This window comes from Sus scrofa, chromosome 10 (assembly GCF_054392235.1).
Source record: "Sus scrofa isolate SSC_HxYL_T2T_F1_AM1 chromosome 10, Sscrofa_HxYL_maternal_Yorkshire_Landrace_v2.0, whole genome shotgun sequence".
Classification (NCBI taxonomy): domain Eukaryota; kingdom Metazoa; phylum Chordata; class Mammalia; order Artiodactyla; family Suidae; genus Sus; species Sus scrofa.
Window position 1 is genome coordinate 15,021,887 of NC_139392.1, and position 21,069 is coordinate 15,042,955.

Consider the following 21,069-nt stretch of genomic DNA (forward strand, 5'->3'; position numbering starts at 1 on the left):
CCCTCCCAGGGTCTGGCAGGCAAACCAGGAAATATTTGCAACAACTTACGGCCTTTTTACTTTACCTCCGCACCCCCTCTCTTTGTTCTACAAAAGAAACTAGCTAGCATCCAGACCCCAGAATGATGGTTCCCTAGAAATTAGGCACCATCTCCTCAGACTCCTGGCTTTCCAGTAAAGTCATTATTCCTTGTCCCAACACCCAGTCTGATGATTTGCTGGCTTGTGGTACAGTGAGCCTTGTATCTTGAATTCGTAACCCAAGTTCCTTATCACAAATATGTTATTACAATAAGGGGGAGGATATTCCTGTATGTCAGAAGTATGTTCCTAAATAAAATGGTTATTTCTGACATCCTAAGAAACTAATTTTCTATGAAAATACAAATGCTTTATATATTAATATTAAAAAAAAAACCTATCTAGCATACCACCAATACTTAGAGAGTTTTAAACTGGGAAGTTTATTGCATTTCGGCAAGCTTTAAGTGTTCCTTTTATTTCTAGCATTATCATGAAAGCTGAAGAAAAAATTTCCAAAGAAATCTGTTAAAAGTGCTTAGAGAATTAAAAAATGTATTTGAATTGATACATCTAAATTACCGATGCCATCTAAACTAAATTTAAGAAATATATTTTTATTAGGACTGTGTATTTATATTGACAAAGAATAGAAGAAAACATGGATAATTAAAATGGTTAATTTTTTTTTTTTTAGATTAGAGGAAAGTTGTGTGTGGTAGTGAGTGTTAAATTTCTGGTACTATTATTACATGTGTGCCATTGATTTTAAAGGGATTATTTTATTTAATGTGATAGGATATTATTCTATTTTCAGAACAGCCTTTTTGAGGGAGAGGGGAGTTTTTCCCTAGAGTTTTTAAGAATATTGTGGCGCTCTGGATTTGGAGTTAGAAGATCTGGTTTCATATCCCAGATTCACTACTTTTGCTCCTAGTGTTATGTTGAGCAAGTCAATTGCCTTCTCTAAGAGTAAGATTAGAGGAGGTTATTAAAATGAATAACTTATTATATTTAACACAAATTGAGCCCCAGTTCCAGATATATGACTTTGGGGATTGTTTTTGAGATTATTTGGCTATGTTTGAAACAAACGCACGTATATACTTTTCTGAGGCTGCAGGATGTTTGGGTCGTGATTTTTTGACTCCTCAGACTTTCTGTTAACTAGTAAGAGAACCACAACTCAGTCATCTGTCCCCAGGTCCCCAGTATCTAGGGCCCAGCAGTTTTATATGCACCTTGTTCTGGGCAATGTCAGTCCCCACCCTTTGTCGCCATTTATCAAAGCAGAGGGCTCATTTATCCTTCTCGAGTTACAGGCATGTGGGAGAAATTAATCGAAGGCAATATTGGTTTGTGCTTCCTCAGTTCCTCTGGTATAAGAAGAAGATCCTGACCAGTGTTTCAGATTATTGGCGTTTGAGTATGTGGAGCTTCCATGATTATTTTTCATTTCTCGCTCTGGGGCTTCTTTGTTTCATCATTCTCTATTCCTTTACTCTGCTTATTCAACATTTTCCAAATAAAGAGCTCTACTTTATGTCTTGCCTCCTTTATGCAATAATTTGGGGATATTTTTCAAAACTGGGGCTGTATCTTATTCATCGGATATCTTCAGAGATGAGTTATTGTCTTAGCTGGAGGTTCCATAACAAAATTCTTTTTTTTTTTTTTTTTTTTTTTTTTGCTTTATTTTTAAGTCCACACCCACGGCATTTGGAGGTTCCAGACTAGGGGTCAAATCAGAGCTACAGCTTCCGGCCTACACCACAGCCACAGCAACTCGGGATCCGAGCCTCATCTGTGACCTGCACCACAGCTCAAGGCAATGCCGGATCCTTAACCCACTGAGCAAGGCCAGGGATTGAACTGGCAACCTCATGGATACTAGTCAGGTTCGTGCTGCCTAGCCATGACAGGAGCTCCCTCTGTTTCTCTTCTTATAAGGGCACCAAGCCCATCACGACGGTCCCACCCTCATGACCCCACTATTAGAAAACTGTAATTACCCGACAAAGTCCCCAGCTTCTCTACTATGACATTGAATATTGAGGGGACGCGCACGTGGTCCGTCCCTAACACTAAGTGTTTGATCCCTTTGAGAAGTTCCATAAACATTGGTCATATGAAGGCTTATTGAGTGGCAATGTAGCACCAAAAGCCACCAGTGTTCCTTTGATTGAGCAGCGAGGAGAATAGAAATACAGTGATAGGAGTTCCCGTCGTGGCGCAGTGGTTAACGAATCCGACCAGGAACCATGAGGTTGCGGGTTCGGTCCCTGCCCTTGCTCAGTGGGTTAACGATCCGGCGTTGCTGTGAGCTGTGGTGTAGGTTGCAGACGCGGCTCGGATCCCGCGTTGCTGTGGCTCTGGCGTAGGCCGGTGGCTACAGCTCCGATTCGACGCCTAGCCTGGGAACCTCCATATGCCGCGGGAGCAGCCCAAGAAATAGCAAAAAGACAAAAATAAATAAATAAATAAATAAAATAAGATAAAATAAAATAAAGAAATACAGTGATAACCAGAGGAACTTGAGAGTGTATTTTGCTTTGAATTAAATTAGCATAAGGTTCCAGGCTGAAGGTAAGAGCCAGTAGTGAGGGAGAGACTGAAGATAAATTATTCTCTCCCTGAGGCAGAGAATGGGGTAGGGAAAGAAACTAAGAATCTAAAATCAGGGAGTTCCCTTTGTGGCTCAGCGGGTTAGAACCTGACTGGTACCCATAAGGATGTGTGTTCGATCCCCGGCCTCGCTCAGTGGGTTAGGACTCTGGTGTTGCCGTGAGCTGTGTGTAGGTCACAGATGCAGTTCAGATCTGGAGTTGCTGTGGCTGTGGCTGTGGTGTAGGCTGGCAGCTACAGCTCCAATGTGACCCCTAGCCCAGGAACTTCCGTGTGCCACAGCTCTGGCCTGAAAAAAAATAAACAAAACAAAACAAACAAAACCCTAGATGCCTTGTAAAGAAGAAAGCATTTAAAGAAGGACTCTAGGATCAGCTTTGTCCTGAGAGGCCTCTCCCATTAGTTTGCTGCTGAAGGAGGGGTCTAGAATGAGTGTGAACTTAGGGATATTTATATAAATGGAGGCTGGGCCTGGAGGAATTTCTTGATAAATGCTTTATTTTGCTCAATAACTAAGAAGCATGTTGTTTGATAAGAGTCAGGGGGACGGTATGGCCAGAGAGTGAGATGAGGACTGAGGGTGGGGAATGGCAATTGCCTAGAGGGAGCAGACCGTCTAGGGATCCAGAGCTGGATAGATGAGCCGGGAGGATGTCCCGGCCGAGTGTGGATGCTGGGAATCCACCTCGGCTTTTCTCCAGCTCCTTATTATAGTTTGACCACAGTCATGGAAAAAAAAACAAATAATTGGATTCAACCAGGGCTTTGATTTTTTTTTTTTTCTGTAATGAATGTGTATGAAGATACTGAGAAGACAAAAGTTGAGGGTAATGAGTTATGATTTAAAATGATGCCTGTGGCTAAGGGACTTAAAAGAAGTGAAAGTGAGAGGGATTCAGAGGAGTGAGCAAGAGACTGATGAGTGAGAAGAGAACAGATCGGGAAGAAGCATCGAGGGAGTTAGGAACCATCCATGGCTGGGGCTGGCCCGTGAGGTCTGGCGTGTGCCCCCCCCCCCAGCCTATCTCTGGCTGCTCTGCCCAGGTCTCTGCTTCTCTCCCTTCCCTGATCAGCAACTGTTTGAGCTCAGGAGAGGTCATGGAGCCTGAGGACTGTTCCCTAAAAACAAGAAATGGGGGGGAACACAGAATGGCTTGTGTGCCCAGGAGCCCCCCGGGGCCCTGCTCTGCTTCTCTAGCACCTAGCAGGAAAGCTGCTATGGCCAGTTCTTTTTATGACTCAAAGGATTTCCAGACAGAGGATCTGTGCCATGCTTTAGTGGGTTCATGCGACCTTTGGATAAATAAAATTATGGGAAGTGGGGAACTCCCTTCATTAGGGATCTTAAGTTCTCAAAGTGCTGGAAAGGGCAGGGAGCCTTGGGCTGCTGTTGATTTTGTCTGTCCAGAGCCCCTTCCTTCCGGTTTCTGGTTCAGAGCTCGATGGAGAGAGCAGCTGCAATGCCTCCTCCACCTTTTTAGGGAGTGACTCACAGCCACATGCTCTTTGAAGCAGGAAGTCCCCTGGAGCTGCCCAGCCATGAGCCACAAAGCTTTCTACCCTGCAGTGTGACCGAGCAGGGCCCTGTGGGGCTCCTGGGCACAAAAGCCTGTCGTGTCCCCCATTTCTTACTTTTACTCTTATCCTCATTCTTATTCCAGAAAAAAGGAGGCCCACCAGAACCAGCCCTGGGGCCACTGAACACCAGCGTTTTGTTTTTTTGTTTTTTTGGGGGTTTTTTTTGTTTTTTTGTTTTTTTAATGTGGACATTTGTTGCCATTTCTCTTTTTTTTATTACTCAAATGAATTTATCACATCTGTAGTTATATAATGATCATAACAATCCAATTTCCATCCCATAACCCAAGCACATCCCCCCAGCCCCCAAACTGTCTCCTCCGGAGACCATAAGTTTTTCAATGTCTGTGAGTCAGCATCTGTTCTGCAAAGTTCAGTCTGTCCTTTTTTCAAATTCCGCATGTCATTGAAAGCATTTGATGTTGGTGTCTCATTTTATGGCTGACTTCACTTAGTATGATAATTTCTAAGTCCATCCATGCTGCTAAAAATGCTGGTATTTCATTCCTTTTAATGGCTGAGTAATATTCCACTGTGTATATGTACCACATCTTCTTGATCCACTCCTCTGTTGATGGACATTTAGGTTGTTTGCATGTCTTGGCTATTGCAAATAGTGCTGCAATGAACACTGGAGTACATGTGTCTTTGCGAGTCATGGTTTTCTCTGGATAGATGCCCAGGAATGGGATTGCTGGATTGAATTGAACACCAGCTTTGAGAAACAGGCAAGCTTACCTCTACCCTGATTCTTTTTTTTTTTTTTTTCCTTTTTTGCCTTTTCTAGGGCCTCTCCATCGGCACATGGAGGTTCCCAGGCGAGGGGGCTAATTGGAGCTGTAGCCGTTGGCCTACACCACAGCCACAGCAACATGAGATCCAAGCCATGTCTTCGACCTACACCACAACTCACAGCAACGCCAGATCCTTAACCCACTGAGCAAGGCCAGGGATCGAACCTGCAACCTCATGGTTCCAAGTCGGATTCGTTAACCACTGAGCCATGATGGGAACTCCTCTACCCTGATTCTTATCTGCAGCCCTGTTTTCCACTCCCAAACTATAAAAACACCACCTAATATCTCCCAAGGGGGGCCCCAGTCTTTAAGGCATTAGTCTGCTGTGACTCTCCTTTGCCTGGCAAAGCAATAAAGTGTCTTTTTCTCCTTCACTCCAAACTCTGTCTTCACATTTCTATGTATTTATTTCTCTGCCTATCCCGAGAAAGTGATTTATTCACTCAACAAGCTGCTATTGAGCCCCTGTTGTGTGCTGGGCACTGTGCCAGCACTGGAAGGTCCAGGATGATGGAGACTCAGAACTCCAGATGTCTGGAGGGGAGGCAGGTGTGTAAAGAACCTAAAGAACCATGACGTCCTGATGCTGGAAAGATGTTACCGGAACCTGAGTTCTTGGTCACGCAGCTGGAGAATGAACTCCGAGAACACACAGGAACCTGAGTTCTTGGTCACGCAGCTGGAGAATGAACTCCGAGAACACACAGGCAGCAAGCAAGCAAAGTCTTTATTATAGGAATGCCAATAGCTCCCAGGACAGCTGGGACAGGGGAGAAGAGTCCCCCACCCCCATCCCCCATTGTCTTAGAGGGGTTTTTATCCCTTAAAGATGGGGATAATGACATGGGGTCCAGAAAGATGTGGTTTTCTCCTGCTGGCCTTGCCCAGTTACTCATATCAGTCCTTGACCAATAGGGTCTTAGGGGTGGAAATGTCCCATAAGTTTTAAGGATTCTTTGCCCTTCTCTTCCTGGAGACTGAGTCACAGGGGTTAGGGATTACTGTCCATCTTGGGCATAGGTACACTCCCTATAGTAAATAAGGCCTGTGGGGATGTTACTTCCCGGAGCCCTTAAGCCACAAATGTTCATCAATGGCCACAACAAAGAGTGCATCAAAGCCCAGGCTCCTACACTGATTCCCTGAGTTAATATTCCGACTCAGTCCTACAGGGTGGAAAGTTTTCAATTCTAATAGAAGATAGTGTGGGAGTCACGGAAAAAGGCGCTTATGAACCAGAGAAGAGAAACACAGTCCAGGACGAATGAAGAATTATGTACTGAAACACGGAGGCATTGAACTGCACAAAATGGTCTAAAAGTGATGAGCAGATTCAGACCCCAGGGCTCAGGATCCATACAGGAGAGATAAGGTCAGAAAGAGCAGATGATCCCATATGAAGAAAGGCTTCTAATTTCTTGCTAAGGATTTTTGTTTTTACTTTTTTTAACCTTTCCCTGTTTAAAAAGTAAATTACATATCTGTTATTCTGTCCTGCTTTTTAAGCATAAAAGTGGCCACGATTAAGTTCCTCTTTTCCTCCTTCCTCTTCCTCTGAAAGGACAGTCATCCAAGCAGTGGAACAGAACTGCAAAGAGTCCAGTGCGTGGAAGCCGTCTCACAGGCTCCCGCAATCGGAGAAGATACAGCAGAGGCTGAATCAGGGCACTAAAGAGGCATGAGCAGCAAAGCCTGGATTCCACAGGCATCTAGCAATTTGTATTAAGAGAATCCATCAGCTTTTTGAACTGGAGTTTGGCGCCTGCCATCAACCTCTAGGCAGAGTAAAACGTGAGTCCCTGCAGCTGCCAACCCGCAGCATCACCTGAGACCAGGAGTGAGGCTGGAGCTCCGGGTGGAGACCGGGAGCGAGGCCCTCTGTGCTCTGGGAAACTGGAGGAACAGGTCTTCAGAGACTTAGATATTTTTAGGAGACTTTATGAGCGCAGTTCTTGCATCTGCTCCCATCCAGAAAACCACTGAAATCCTTCCTGGTGACGGAGGCCCGAGGCCCGGACCAGCAGGAACGCTCACGAGCCCAGCAGCAAACTCTGTAAACCGTGGGCCTGCTGCGTGACCTCCCCTTCACCGTGAGGACCTGTGTCCCGAGGGTCCCCTTTCCTCTCTGAACGACTGCCTCCGGGGCTGTCGTTAAGAGGACAAAACCAAAGATGTCACGGTCCTGAGACCAGCCACTCCCGAGGGTGGGCCAGTGAGCCCCGAGGGAACTCGGGGGAGAAACAAAGACTGGCCCCCAGCTGAGATGCAGATCAAAGGGGTGATTCCAGGAAGCCCAGACTCTTACATCTTCCCACAGAAACTGGCTTTCTTTAATCTGGTTTTCTGTAAATCTTTTGTTTCTGCAAAAACTCCCTTCTGTTGCAAAAACTCATATATCTTAGCTTCCTCCCTCACCTCCTGGGAGTGGTTTCTCAGGGCTCCCTGAGATGCTGTCTCCTGAGCTTAAGTCCTAATTTCACCCCAAATAAAACTTAAACTCTCAACCTTCAGGTTGTATTTTTTTTTTTTTTTTTCCAGTCGACAGGGACAATGAAACAAATATGAGGAATGCAGGAGGGAAGAAGCAAACACAAAGAGTGGAGGTGAGGAAGAGCTTTTTGGAATGGAAAGCAGTCTATTTGACTGGATGCCAGGCAGAGGAAATGGGCAGAGGAGAGTAGGAGGAAGGAAGATAAGGCGGAATAATTCCTCATGAAAGAAGCTGATATGGCTGTTTTTAGTCCTGCTAAGGAATTTGGAATTTGACCTGAGGGGAAAAGGTAAACCAATGACAACGTCAATGACAGGAAATTCAAGTCACCCACCAAGTGACAGCTGCGGGAACTGTGATTGCCTGAGTCTGGGTTCTTGGGCCTTAATCACTACCAGAAATTTGAGAAGTTGGCAAACCCCATGTTTTCTGAGGACAGTGTCAGTGTGCAGGCTGACTGGTCCACCAGGATGGCAGAACAGACGAAGGACACAGCCAGAAAGAAAAAGAAATATATAGACTTTTTGAGATTATTTTTTTAAAGCTATGGAACGTGATGGATAAACCAGGAATAAGTATTATGAATGTTTACACTCTAACGTTTTTCATGAGGTGTGTATAAGAAGAAACTATTTAATGTAGCATCTGTTATGCAAACAACAGGAAGAGATGCCATTTACTATTTACATTTCATTTCAGAGATCGATGTTTATATTTAATTCATGAATTTTGACAACATACCTTTTGCTAGTTCTCTAGTTATATATTTTTTGCAACTACTGGTGCATCTGAAATAAGGCAATATGATTTTCTGTTTAAGTTAAAGCAGAGGCATTAGCATGCAGATACATAGCTTATGAAACGTGGCCTGTAAATAATCCTTTTTGAGGGTAGACCTAACTTGGGGATTGCTAAAATAGAAAAATAATCACAGGGGTCTTCGGGCGGGGCTGGGTCCCGCGTGCAGCAGCATCTTGCACAGTCCCGGGCTTGCGCTTCTGAGAGATGCTCCCGCGGGCAGTGCGGGGCGAGGCGACAGGGGCCTCTTCAGAGCAAGGACCTGAACAGGAGACACAGGATCTCTTACAAAGCGTGAGCCGTTTCTCTCCAAGAGTGAGCGTGGCAAGAGAAGCTGACTCGACAGCAATTCCCCGTCAGGAGAGAAAAAGGGATGGAACAGCTTTTCAGTGGGACCTACCTGCCTAACAAGGAAGCAGGGATGTGTCGCTGTGTACACTGTGACAGTCACTCTTCACCGCTGAGGAAAAGTACTTCTTGGGCACTGGATGGCCTTCATTTTCTGAGGCTCACGGCACATCTGGCTCTGATGAGGGTGACCCAGGAATCCTGAGACGTGTGGACACCTCACTGGGACCAGCTGGCCCGGAGGTTGTCTGCAAGCAGTGCGAAGCTCACCTCGGCCACGTGTTTCCAGATGGACCTGGGCATAGTGGTCAGAGGGTTTGCATCAACAGTGTGGCGCTCACGGTCAGTGCAGGGAAATACTGTCTGTCTCCAAGTGTCCCTTCCCTTTGCCACGCTCACATTTCCAAAGTCGGTTTTCATAATTTATGCAAATGACTGGTTTTATTAACTACCAAACTAGGCTGAGTTTGCTGGCACCAAGCAAGTCACACCTTCTCTCATTCATTGCCTAAGGTCAGCTGCACCCTAGCTCTGGCTCTGATTTCACAGAATGACAAAGGGGCAGCCATTTCCCTAAAATCAACTCCTGTGGGCTTTGACTGGACAAAAGGGCGTGACTCTTTGGGGATATTAGGAGGCTGATGGATAAGCCAAAACATTCCTCCAAACCTATCCTGAATTTTCCATTTCAGTTAAGTTCTTCACAGCCATGCGCAGGTAGGAGATCAAACAAGAAGAGGAAGGAAAATATGGGATTAGAATAATCCACACTCCCAGCATGGAAAAGGCAAGTAGGAGGCAGGTTGGGGATGGTCTGTGTTTTGGAGGCACAGGTGGGGATCCACAGGATGCAGATTTTTCCCAAAACTTTAGATTGTCTTGAACATTCTAGTTCCAAAGTCTCTACCTGAAGCTAACTTTCAACGGGAGTTTGTTAAACTTTAGTGATAATGAATACAAGTGGCCACAAAGGTAAACTTTGAAACGTTCAAATAGGAGTTCCTGCCATATCGCAGTAGAAATGAATTCCTAGGAACCATGAGGTTGTGGGTTCAATCCCTGGCCTTGCTCAGTGGGTTAAGGATCTGGCGTTGCCGTGAGCTGTGGTGTAGATAGCAGATGTGGCTCGGATCTGTTGTTGCTGTGGCTCTGGCGTAGGCCAGCAGCAACAGCTCTGATTAGACCCCTAGCCTGGGAAACTACATATGCGGCAGGTTTGGCCCTAAAAAGACAAAAAAAAAAAAAAAAAAAAAAAAAGTTTAAATAAAATATTTAAATTTTAAAAAAAGAAAACTAATCATGTGAATAAGTTCCTACTTATTTTGATTTTAGATAATAGAGAAATATACATATGTAATGCTTTTTTTTTTTTTTTTTTGCTTTTTAGGTCCGTACCTGTGGCATATGGAGGGTCCCAGACTAGGTGTCTAATCTACGCCACAGCCACAGCCATGCCAGATCTAAGCTGCATCTTCGACCTACACTACTGAGGTGTATCCTTAACCCACTGAGTGAGGCCAGGGATCGAACCCACAACTTCGTGGTTCTTAGTCAGATTCATTTCTTCTGCACCATGATGGGAACTCATTTTATTTTATTTTATTTTATTTTTTTTAGGGCCACACCCAAGGCATATGGCGGTTCCCAGGCTAGGGGTCAAATTGGAGCTGCAGCCACCAGCCTATGCCACAGCCACAGCAATGCCATATCCAAGCTACATCTGTGACCTACACCACAGCTCAGGGCAATGCAGGATCCTTAACCCACTGATCAAGGCCTGGGATCAAAACTGTGTCCTCATGAATACTAGTCAGATTAATTTCTGCTGAGCCATGATGGGAACTCCTCAAGTTGCATTTTACACTGAATGTATTGTTTTGCATAATGCATAATTCTTAGAAAAACTGCCCTTTACAAAAGTTTAATCAATGGATTTTTCAGAGTTCCCGTCGTGGCTCAGCAGAAACCAATCTGACTAGTATCCATGAGGATACGGTTTCCATCCCTGGCCTCGCTCAGTGGGTTAAGTATCCGGTGTTGCCATGGGCTGTGCTGTAGGTCACAGGTGAAGCTTGGATCTCAAGTTGCTGTGGCTGTGGTGTACACTGGCAGTTGCAGCTCCAATTTGACCCTAGCCCAGGAACTTCCATATGCCACAGGTTGGGCCCTAAAAAATAACGCTTAATCAATGGATATTTTCTTAAAATGAGGTTTCCATTCTTGAATTTTTATGAAACTAAAATTTTAGGGTATGGTAATAATTTTTCTTTTTCTTTTGAGCCCCACCCATGGCATAGGGAGTTTCCTAGGCTAGGGGTACAATCGGAGCTATAGCCATCAGCTTACACCACAGCTCACAGCAACGCCAGATCCTTAACCCACTGAGCGAGACCAGGGATCAAACCTGCGTCCTCATGGATGCTAGTCAGGCTCATTAACTGCTGAGCCATGGCGGGAACTCCTATGGTAATAATTTTTTGACACAGTATCTTAAATACATAAAATAAAGAAAGTGGTTCTGTTGTAAGGGCATGTGAAAATTCTTCTGGCAAAAAAATCCACCCTCCCCCCCCAAAAAAAAACCCAAAAATAAACCCTGGGTTTCTGATTCATAACTTTCTAGAATTAAAAACAAGGAAAATGGTGTCATAGCCTAGTGGTACAGCAGGGTAAGGATCCTACATTATCCCTGTGGTGGCTTGGGTGGGTGCTATGTCACAGGTTTGATTCCTGGCCTGCACACCCCCCCCCAAAAAAAAAGAAAGAAAGAAACAAGGAATGTAAATTCTTTAACTGTAAATTTGTTTCCACTCTAGAAATTAGGGCCAGCTTTTAGAAACATCTAATTTTCTAATTATAGTTATCCACATAATTTTGAATTGTGTAGGAATATTTCAAAATATATCACAAGTGTCTCTACCTAGAGTATTCTTTTTAAACATTTTCTTAATAAAGGCACCCTCTCACTAAACAGGGTCTAAATAGAATGTAATACTGTGGTGATAATAATATAATAGACAATGCCCTTGTAAGGAGTAGGTGCTAAGACAATTTTTTTTTTTTTTTGCCTTTTTAGGGCCCCACCCACGGTATATATAGGTTCCCAGGCTAGGGGTCCAATCAGAGTTGTAGCTGTTGCCTACACCACAGCCACAGTAATGCTGGATCCTTAACCCACTGAGCAAGGCCAGGGATAGAACCTGCATCCTCATGGATGCTAGTCAGATTCATTTCCTCTGAGCCATGATGGGAACTCCTAAGACAAATTTTTTGGCTGACATATTTTCCAATATATTCAATCTGTTTTTTGTGGCTTTTTTTTTTTAACAACAGCATTATAGAGAGGCCTAATGAAATGAATAATTTGATAACATTACTAGATAGGTCTAGTGAAAGTCATAGCTCAGAACTGATGAAAGGAGAAGACTTCATTGAAATACTTTTATATTACCATTAATAAACACTATGCAAAAATATGGATCACAAGTTCCTATTGTGCTTTAGCAGTAACAAACCAGACCTGTATCCATGAGGATGCAAGTTTGATCCCCAGCCCCACTCAGTGGGTTAAGGATCTGGCATTGCAGTGAGCTGTGGTGTAGGTCACAAACATGGCTCAGCTCTGGCATTGCTGTGGCTATGGTGTAGACTGGCAGCTATAGCTCCAATTTGACGCCTAGCCTGGTAACCTGCATTTGCCATGGGTGTAGCTCTAAAAAAAAGAAAAAAAGAAATCAAAGATGACATAAACAGATGAAAAGACTTACCATGCTCTTAGATTGGAAGAATCAATATTATCAAAATGACTATACTCCCCAAGGAAATCTACAGATTCAATGCAATCCTTATCAAATCAACAAGGACGTTTTCCACAGAACTAGAACAAATTTTTTTTTTTTTTGTCTTTTTGCTATTTCTTTGGGCCGCTCCCACGGCATATGGAGGTTCCCAGGCTAGGGGTTGAATCGGAGCTGTAGCCGCTGGCCTACACCAGAGCCACAGCAACTTGGGATCCGAGCCACGTCTGCAACCTACACCACAGTTCACAGCAACGCTGGATTGTTAACCCACTGAGCAAGGCCAGGGACCGAACCTGCAACCTCACGGTTCCTAGTCGGATTTGTTAACCACTGCGCCACGACGGGAACTCCCAGAACTAGAACAAAATATTTTAAAGTTTGTTTGGAAGCACAAAAGACCTAGAATAATCAGACATCCTGAAAAAGAAAAATGGACCTTGAGTAATCAGGCTCCCTGACTTCAGGCTATACTGCAAAGCAACAGTTATCAAAACTGTATGGTACTGGCACAAGGACAGACATATAGATCAGTGGACCAGGATAGAAAACCCAGAATTAGCAACACGTCCTTTGGCGTTCCTATTGTGGCTCCAGTGGTTAATGAATCTGACTAGGAACATGAGGTTGCAGGTTCAATCCATGGCCTTGCTCAGTGGGTTAAGGATCTGGCATTGCCTTGAACTGTGGCGTAAGTTACAGATGTGGCTCAGATCTCTCATTGCTGTGGCTCTGGTGTAGGCCAGTAGCTACAGCTCCGATTAGACCCCTAGCCTGGGAATCACCATATACATGGGTGCGGCCATAGAAAAAGACAAAAAACAAACAAACAAACAAAAGAATTAAACCCATGCACCTATAGTCAATTAATCTATGACAAAGGAGGCAAGAATGTACAATGGAGACAAGACAGCCCCTTCAATAACTGGTGCTGGGAAAACTGGAGAGCCACATGTAAATCTATGAAATTAGAACACTTCCTAGCACCATACTCAAAAATAAACTTGAAATGGATTAAAGACTTAAATATAAGACTGGATACTACAAAACTCTTAAGAGGAAAACATAGACCAAACACTCTCTGACGTAAGCCACAGCAACATCTTCTCAGATCCACATCCGAGAGTAATGACAGTGAAAACAAAAATAAACAAATGAGGAGTTCCCGTCGTGGCGCAGTGGTTAATGAATCCGACTAGGAACCATGAGGTTGCAGGTTCGGTCCCTGCCCTTGCTCAGTGGGTTAATGATCCGGCGTTGCCGTGAGCTGTGGTGTAGGTCAGAGACGCGGCTCGGATCCCGCGTTGCTGTGGCTCTGGCGTAGGCCGGTGGCTACAGTTCCAATTCGACCCTAGCCTGAGAACCTCCATATGCCGCTCGAGCGGCCCAAGAAATAGCAAAAAGAAAAAAGAGAGAGAGAGAGAAATAAATAAATAAATAAATAAATGGGACTTAGCTAAACTTTAAAGTTTCTGCACAGCAAAGGAAACCCTAAACAAAAGGAAAAGACAACCCACAGAATGGGAGAAAATCTTTGTAAATGAAGCGACTGACAAGGTATTAATCTCCAAAATTTATAAACACCTTCTGCAGCTCAATACCAAAAAAATGAACAACCCTATCAAAAAATGGGCAGAAAATCTAAACAGACAATTCTCCAAAGAAGACACACAGATGGTCAAAAAACACATGAAAGATGTTCAACATCACTAATTATTCGAGAAATGCAAATCAAAACCACTATGAGGTACCACCTCACACCAGCCAGAATGGCCATCATTAATAAGTCCACAAATACCAAATGCTGGAGAGAGTGTGGAGAAAAGTGAACCCTCCGGCACTGTTGGTGGGAATGTAAATTGGTGCAACCGCTGCGGAAAACAGTATGGAGATTCCTCAGAAAACTGAAAATAGAATTACCATTTGACCCAGCAATCCCACTCTTGGGCATCTGTCCAGAGAAAACTATGACTCAAAAAGACACATGTACTCTAATGTTCAATGTGGCTCTATATACAATAGCCAAGATGTGGAAACAACCTAAATGCCCATTGACAAAGGCATGAATGAAGATGTGGTACATATACACAATGGAATATTACTCAGCTGTTAAAAGGAAAGAAATAATGGCATTTGCAGCAGCATGGATGGACCTAGAAATTATCATGCTAAGTGAACTTAGCCAGACAGTGAGATACCAACATCAAATGCTATCACTTACATGTGAAACCTAAAAAAAGGACACAACGGGAGTTCCCCTCATGGTGCAGTGGAAATGAATCCAACTAGGAACCATGAGGTTGCAGGTTCGATACCTGACCTTGCTCAGTGTGTTAAGGATCCAGTGTTGCCATGAGCTGTGGTGTAGGTCATAGATGTGGCTCGGATCTCACGTGGCGTGGCTCTGGTGTAGGCCAGCTGCTACAGCTCCGATTAGACCCCTAGACTGGGAACATCCATAGGCCGCAGGAGCGGCCCTAGAAAATACAAAAAAAAAAAAAAAAAAAAAAAAAAAAGACAGCAATGTATGTGATTTGATTTATTTGTTTGTGTGACTCTCAGGTCTGTTTGTAGCTCCCTAACCCCTTTTAAAGCAAGGCAACTTGCTCAGGGTCATGTTGTATTTCATCTAAATGTTGATTATATTGATATTCTTCCATGTATAATGTTCTATTGTCACGCTAACGAATTACCACAGACTGGTGACTTTATGTAACAAAAATGAACCTTTCACAATTCTGGATGCAGAGGCCCTAAATCACTTTTGCTATACTGAAACCTAGGTTTGTAGGGCCATGCTGCATCTAGAGGTTCCATGACAGGGGCAGCGGAACCCCCCTTCACTGAGCTGATGTTTTCTGTAAAACAGGATAAATAATGTAAGGAAACCATCAAATTTAATGTAGAAAACTTACTGCCTGGATATCCTCTGAGGTTTAAATTAAATTAATTCATGGTTTGCCAGGGGTATTTTTTTTGTTTATGGTAAATTTTGCTCATTTCAAGCATGATGTTCTAGATTAGCTGGTCATGTTGATTTTCCTGTGTGATCCAAGTAACGTCCCAGTAACAATATTCCTTTTTCTTATTTAAAAAAGGAAATGGACTGTTGTTTATATGTAGTCATTATTCTGAAATGCTGACAGTGAAATAAGTGAAAATAGGATACGGCATAAAAATTCATGTGAAAAAAAAATCTGTCATTCAATGTAACTTTTACTTTTGTTCATTTAAACATGTATAAGGTGTATCCTGACAGTTGGTTTTTCTTTTTTCTTTTTTTTCTTGTTAGGGCCGCACCCGCGTCATGTGGAGGTTCCCAGGCTAGGGGTCCAATCGGAGCTGTGGCCGACAGCCTACACCACAGCCACAGCAACTCAGGATCCAAACCGCATCTGCGATCTACACCACAGCTCACGGCAACACCGGATCCTTAACCCACTGAGTGAGGCCAGGGATTGAACCCGCATCCTGATGGATGCTAGTCATGTTCTTTAACTGCTGAGCCACGATGGGAACTCTCAGATTTTTCTTTCTATAATGCAATTGCCTGAGTTAAGCTTTGATTGTTGAGGCGACCGCTTCAAAGCTGGATATTTCAACTAAACACATTACCAGACACATGACTAGACTAGAAAGATCCAGGCCACCCTCATCCCAACTCCTTTTTTTGGAGATGTTGGCTGATTTAGATAACTGACAATTTCTCTTCCCATGCTTCAAGTTCCTCCTGTGTTTTAATTTCACTAATAAAGCGTAAGCCTGTGGAATCCTAGGCCCCACCTGCAACCCTTAAAAGGCAAACCCCAGTTCTATGCGCTCTCTCCCCATGACCTCACTGCTGGCCCCAGGATTGCTGTTTTCCAGGACTTGTGGAGAAGTAAACCTTGTCCCTTTCAATCCCTTCCTAATTGCTATTGATGAAGGCATCTTGCAATCACACTAAGGACCACAAGGGTCAGTCCAGCTGCAACATTAGCTACTGACAGGATAAGACCAATAAGCAAAAACGAGTGTGTGTCTTCAGACGGGGGAGCAGTTAGTCTCCCAAAGGAAGGCCAGAGTTAGAATCCATCCTTACCTCCCCTCCAAAGCCACAGTAACTTAAAAATTAAGAGCCCAGCTATCTCCTCCTCTATCCCCTTGCTGCCCTGTCACCTGTTTTTCAGGTGTGAGCTCTGGGTTTATGCTTCTCTATCTGGAGCAATTGCTGAGCAGCCTGGTTGGATGGTGCTCCTTGGATGCTGGTGGCAACACTGAGTGGGCTGAGGGGCGACCTGATTCCAGGCAAACTTAGAAAACTCTGCTTGGGCTCCAGGGTCTGAGGATCTCCCCCAGTGCTCCCAGCCCACCCCAGTGGTTTCTGGGTCCCAAGGAGTATCTTATGACATCTGTACTGACTCTCTTGACCCCCTGATAGATCTTCAGGGGACCACCAGCCTTTGCTGGGCCTGCAGTGACTCAGAATACTTTCCAAGGGCTCAGATAGGTAAGATGCCCTGAAAAAATTGGCCAGTCCAAGCATCTGGCAGTGTACATGGAAAATTTCTGAAAATTCCCTGGGGGAAATGACGTATGGAGGTAACTTGGGATCCAGAGAGCTGCTGTGAGTACTCTGGGAACCCTCTGTCACTTCTTCAGGACATCAGTTTTTCAGGGATCGAGAAAGTTTATTCCATGTTTTACAACAGCAATAATGATAATAATTATTAAAGTAATATTTAGAACACGGGCAATCTTGAGAACTTCCATGCCAACCTTTGGAGGAGATCCCTAGAGGGCAGACATAGAGATGCCCTGTTCTAGAACCAACCAGCCACAGGAACCTCACAGAATTTCAGGGGTTGAGCCAGTTTTCTGATGGCCTGAGTGCCCTGCAGAGAAGGCAGGGCCCAGACACACCTGGTGCTCAAAGACTCCCGCTATTAGGCACTTTAGGTCCCCACAAGGACCTGGTCAACTTTTCTTGTTCTTTAAGAAGCCCCTTTGGGTCCAGACACTTCAGTTCACCTATCTCGGCCAGCAGTCCTCATCCAGCAGTGGCCACAGTGGCAGCCTAAGTTGGTTCTGAGCTCACTGAGTGACTTAGACAATTTGAGGGTCAGTCACAGGACAGGCTGCCCCCTCCTTGCCATGCAGCGCCGCCCCATGCTTTCTTGGACACCCCAGGGGATACAGAACATTTCAGAGGTTCAGGAGCCTGGGATGACTCCTGTGAGCCTCAGTATTTGTAAAACCAGCTCTCGAGCTTCTGTGCTGATTTTGGAGTTCTGCGGAGGCTCATGTGGATCAGGAAGGGAAGAGCACCCGCCTCCTGTGCCCTTGAGTGGCCTCAGAAATTTGCGTGAAGACTCTGGCTGGTCAAAGACACTCTTCTGTGTGCTTTAGGCCAGCACAACAGTTTGGGGGCCCTAATAAGATATACATTTTTCCAGACACCCAGGCAGGATTTGCCTTTGGAAAGAGACTTCTAACATTTCAGGAGGCTCTTCAGGAAGCCAGGAGAACCGTGAATGGGCAGCTATATGGAGGAACCTGCCACCATTATCTTCAGTCCACCTGACACCTAGGTGAACAGAGAGACTCTGTTCAATGCTGTGCAACTACTACCACAAAAAGAAGGCATGGAGTCCCCGTTGTGGCTCAGTGGTTAACGAATCCGACTAGGAACCATGAGGTTTCGGGTTCAATCCCTGGCCTTGCTCAGTGGGTTAAGGATCCAGCATTGCCGTGAGCTGTGGTGTAGGTTGCAGATATGGCTCGAATCCCGCGTTGATGTGTCTCTGGCATAGGCTTGGCAGCTACGGCTCCGATTAGACCCCTAGCCTGGGAATTTCCACATGCCATGGGTGCAGCCCTAGAAAAGGCAACAAGAAAAAAAAAAAAAAAGACATAATATATTTTAAAAAAAACAATAAAATCATAATGAGTTACATTGATAATGATTATCCTAATTACAATAAAATGAATAAGTATATAAATGATAATAATTAAAAGCCTAGGGAGGAGTTCCCGTCGTGGCGCAGTGGTTAATGACTCCGACTAGGAACCATGAGGTTGCAGGTTTGGTCCCTGCCCTTGCTCAGTGGGTTAATGATCTGGCTTTGCCATGAGCTGTGGTGTATGTCGAAGACGTGGCTCGGCGTAGGCTGGCAGCTATGGCTCTGATTAGACCCCTAGCCTGGGAACCTCCATATGCCGTGGGAGTGGCCCAAGAAAAGGCAAAAAGACAAAAAAAAAAAAAAAAAAAGAAAAGAAAGAAAGAAAGAAAGAAAGAAAGAAAGAAAGAAAGAAAGAAAGAAAGAAAGAAAAAAGCCTACAGAGATTGTAGAACAGAATACAAATTCTATTGTTGGGCCTTGTGGGGTATTTTGGAGTCCGAACCCTAGGTTTGCACAATAAAATAACCCATGGACCAGAACATGAGGGAAGGATAAACCAAACTGGAGGGGGATTTGGGCTAATGAGGGAACTACTGTGCTGACCTTGAGAAGAGGGCTTTCCCTCGCAGAGGCATAGATAGGTCTGGAGCCTACTAGTCACAGGATTCCCACCAGATATCAGGATTCAGGCCACTGGCTGACAAAGCTTGGCCTTGGGTTTACAACCAGGATGCAGCAACCCTGCCAGAGACACGCATTAAGCCTCCATCGGCTGCTTCCGTCCTCAGCTTACTTTCTGCCATCTGGTCTACCCAGGCCTCTTGAGTTCCAGGCAACTGTGTTCACATGTACCATTCCAGGGCTGTTGGAGAGTGTGACAATTGGTGCTCCCCAGCTGGCAAGGTGTGACACAAGCAGGCACTAGAGCTTTCTGTTATTTTCCAGAACTTACAAAGTTGTTCCATTGCTTGTTCTGGTGTGTGGCACCCACTCTGCCTTTCTTTCCAGCACTTGGCTTTTCTGGGAACCCAAGAGGACTGAGAATATTTGCAGAGGTCATGGGGACATGAGCGAGGACATCTAGGGGAAGTTTCAGAGTGGGTGGAAAAACGACATTGTGATGCGAACTCTACTGTCAACTGTGCTGTGCTCTGAGACCATGTCACTGGTCCAGGGATTTGGAAGCCGGAGTTAGTGAAAGAACTTGGTTGCCACTGTAGATACTGGACTTGAGAGGAGAGCTCTAACAGATCTTTTCCTGCAAGTGCAGTATGTTGATCTGGAACCTCAGACGCAGGGAGATGGCACTGGGGTGGTACCTGGTCAGTGAGGGCTGCATGCAAGTTGGTGTCCTGTGCATGTGAGTGGGCGTTGGAGGAACCCTTGAGTGGAGGTGAGGTTTGCTGAAGACTTAGCTCTCAGGGCTTGTTTCTCCCAAACCTCTGATGCCCCTAGTCCGCGATACTTATCCTGACATGAAAATACAGGCAGGCATCTTACAAAAAATAGTGACCTAACTAACAACCACAACAGAATAGACTCAGAATCCAGTATATGCTTTTGGAATTCCAACACTTAAGATGACTCAAAAGCCATCTACTATTACTTTCTTTCATTTGCAAAACTCATTCTTCTTCCATGGATGCTAGAAGGAAAGGATCCCTGATTGAATAGGAAGGAATCAACCTCAAATATGGACTGTGAACTACACTCACAAAGAACTGGACATTCTGATCCTTTCTCAGGCAACCCTGGACAGGCGGTAGTGGAGAGCCACAATATTTAGGGCGGGGGGTGTCCTGTGGCTTTGTGTTGCCCTGTGCCTGAAGGTCTGTCTTTTGATCTTTTGAAATGACTTGATTCCTTATGATGAAAGCAATCAGAGTATGTATCTGAGGCTGGACATGAAGGTTATTAGCCAAATACTCATCATTATACACAATGTGCTCCATACTCCCCACTTTCTACTCCTGGATAGTTCTCCACTTCCAATATGTCATTGTTGGAATATTAATAAACACACCCCAAAATATTTTCATCATGAAAAAAATGACAGGAGTTGCTGCATTATCTCAGGACAAAAGCCGGGTAAATGCTTTCAACACTAGGGAAACCCTAGTCACTAGCTTAGCACCTTCTGTCTCCTCATGTGCTCATATCCCTATGAAGGGAAATTAGAATCTCCCTTATGGTATCTATCTAAATCAAACACATGAACTGCTTCATTTCACCAGGGTTCTGTACTTTAACTCAGAGCAACGATCTCAAACTGAAGTGTCCCCTAGTTGTGAGGACTCTCAGGTCACTTGATGGCCACATGTACTAAGATCAGGGTACTTTGAGGAGGAAAGTTTCCTTTCCCCCTTAGAATGTGGAAGTAGGTTCCCTTATGTGTACTGCATTACCTCTTAGAGAGGTCACATATTTTTCAGGCCATCTGAGCAACTTTCATCAAAGTGCCATTTCACAACCATTGTGGTTTAGGTACAGCCGAGTTTCTTCCTCCTAGAGGAGTAATTCTTTAATGATGGGGCTTTTCAAAGGAATGCCTGGAAAAAAATTTTAATTATAGTAACAGAAAACAAGTTAAATTATACTTCAATGCACTGTCACTTCCTTTTACCCCTCAGCTTTCATTGGGTCTAATTCCCACATAAGGAAATAGTCTCAGAGATGTAGGGGAGAGTCACTGTGTATTTCAGTTTGCTTATTTACAAATGTTATAGCCTCTT

The 21,069-nt window shown here is 44.5% G+C and overlaps 1 protein-coding gene across 3 annotated transcripts in view; it reads right to left on the minus strand.

The window, feature by feature from the left end:
- Window positions 1–5,731: 5,731 nt before the first annotated feature.
- Window positions 5,732–21,069, minus strand: part of LOC100627222 (zinc finger protein 705F) — a 33,335-nt gene continuing 17,997 nt past the window's right edge. For 2 of the 3 annotated variants that reach the window (XM_013978242.3, XM_084979231.1), the window contains one exon: window positions 5,732–8,953. In XM_013978242.3, coding sequence (XP_013833696.2) covers window positions 8,765–8,953 — 189 coding nt within the window. In that variant the 3' untranslated portion in view covers window positions 5,732–8,764. The remainder of the gene's footprint in view (window positions 8,954–21,069) is intronic. The other variant, XR_014817443.1, reaches the window with a different exon arrangement.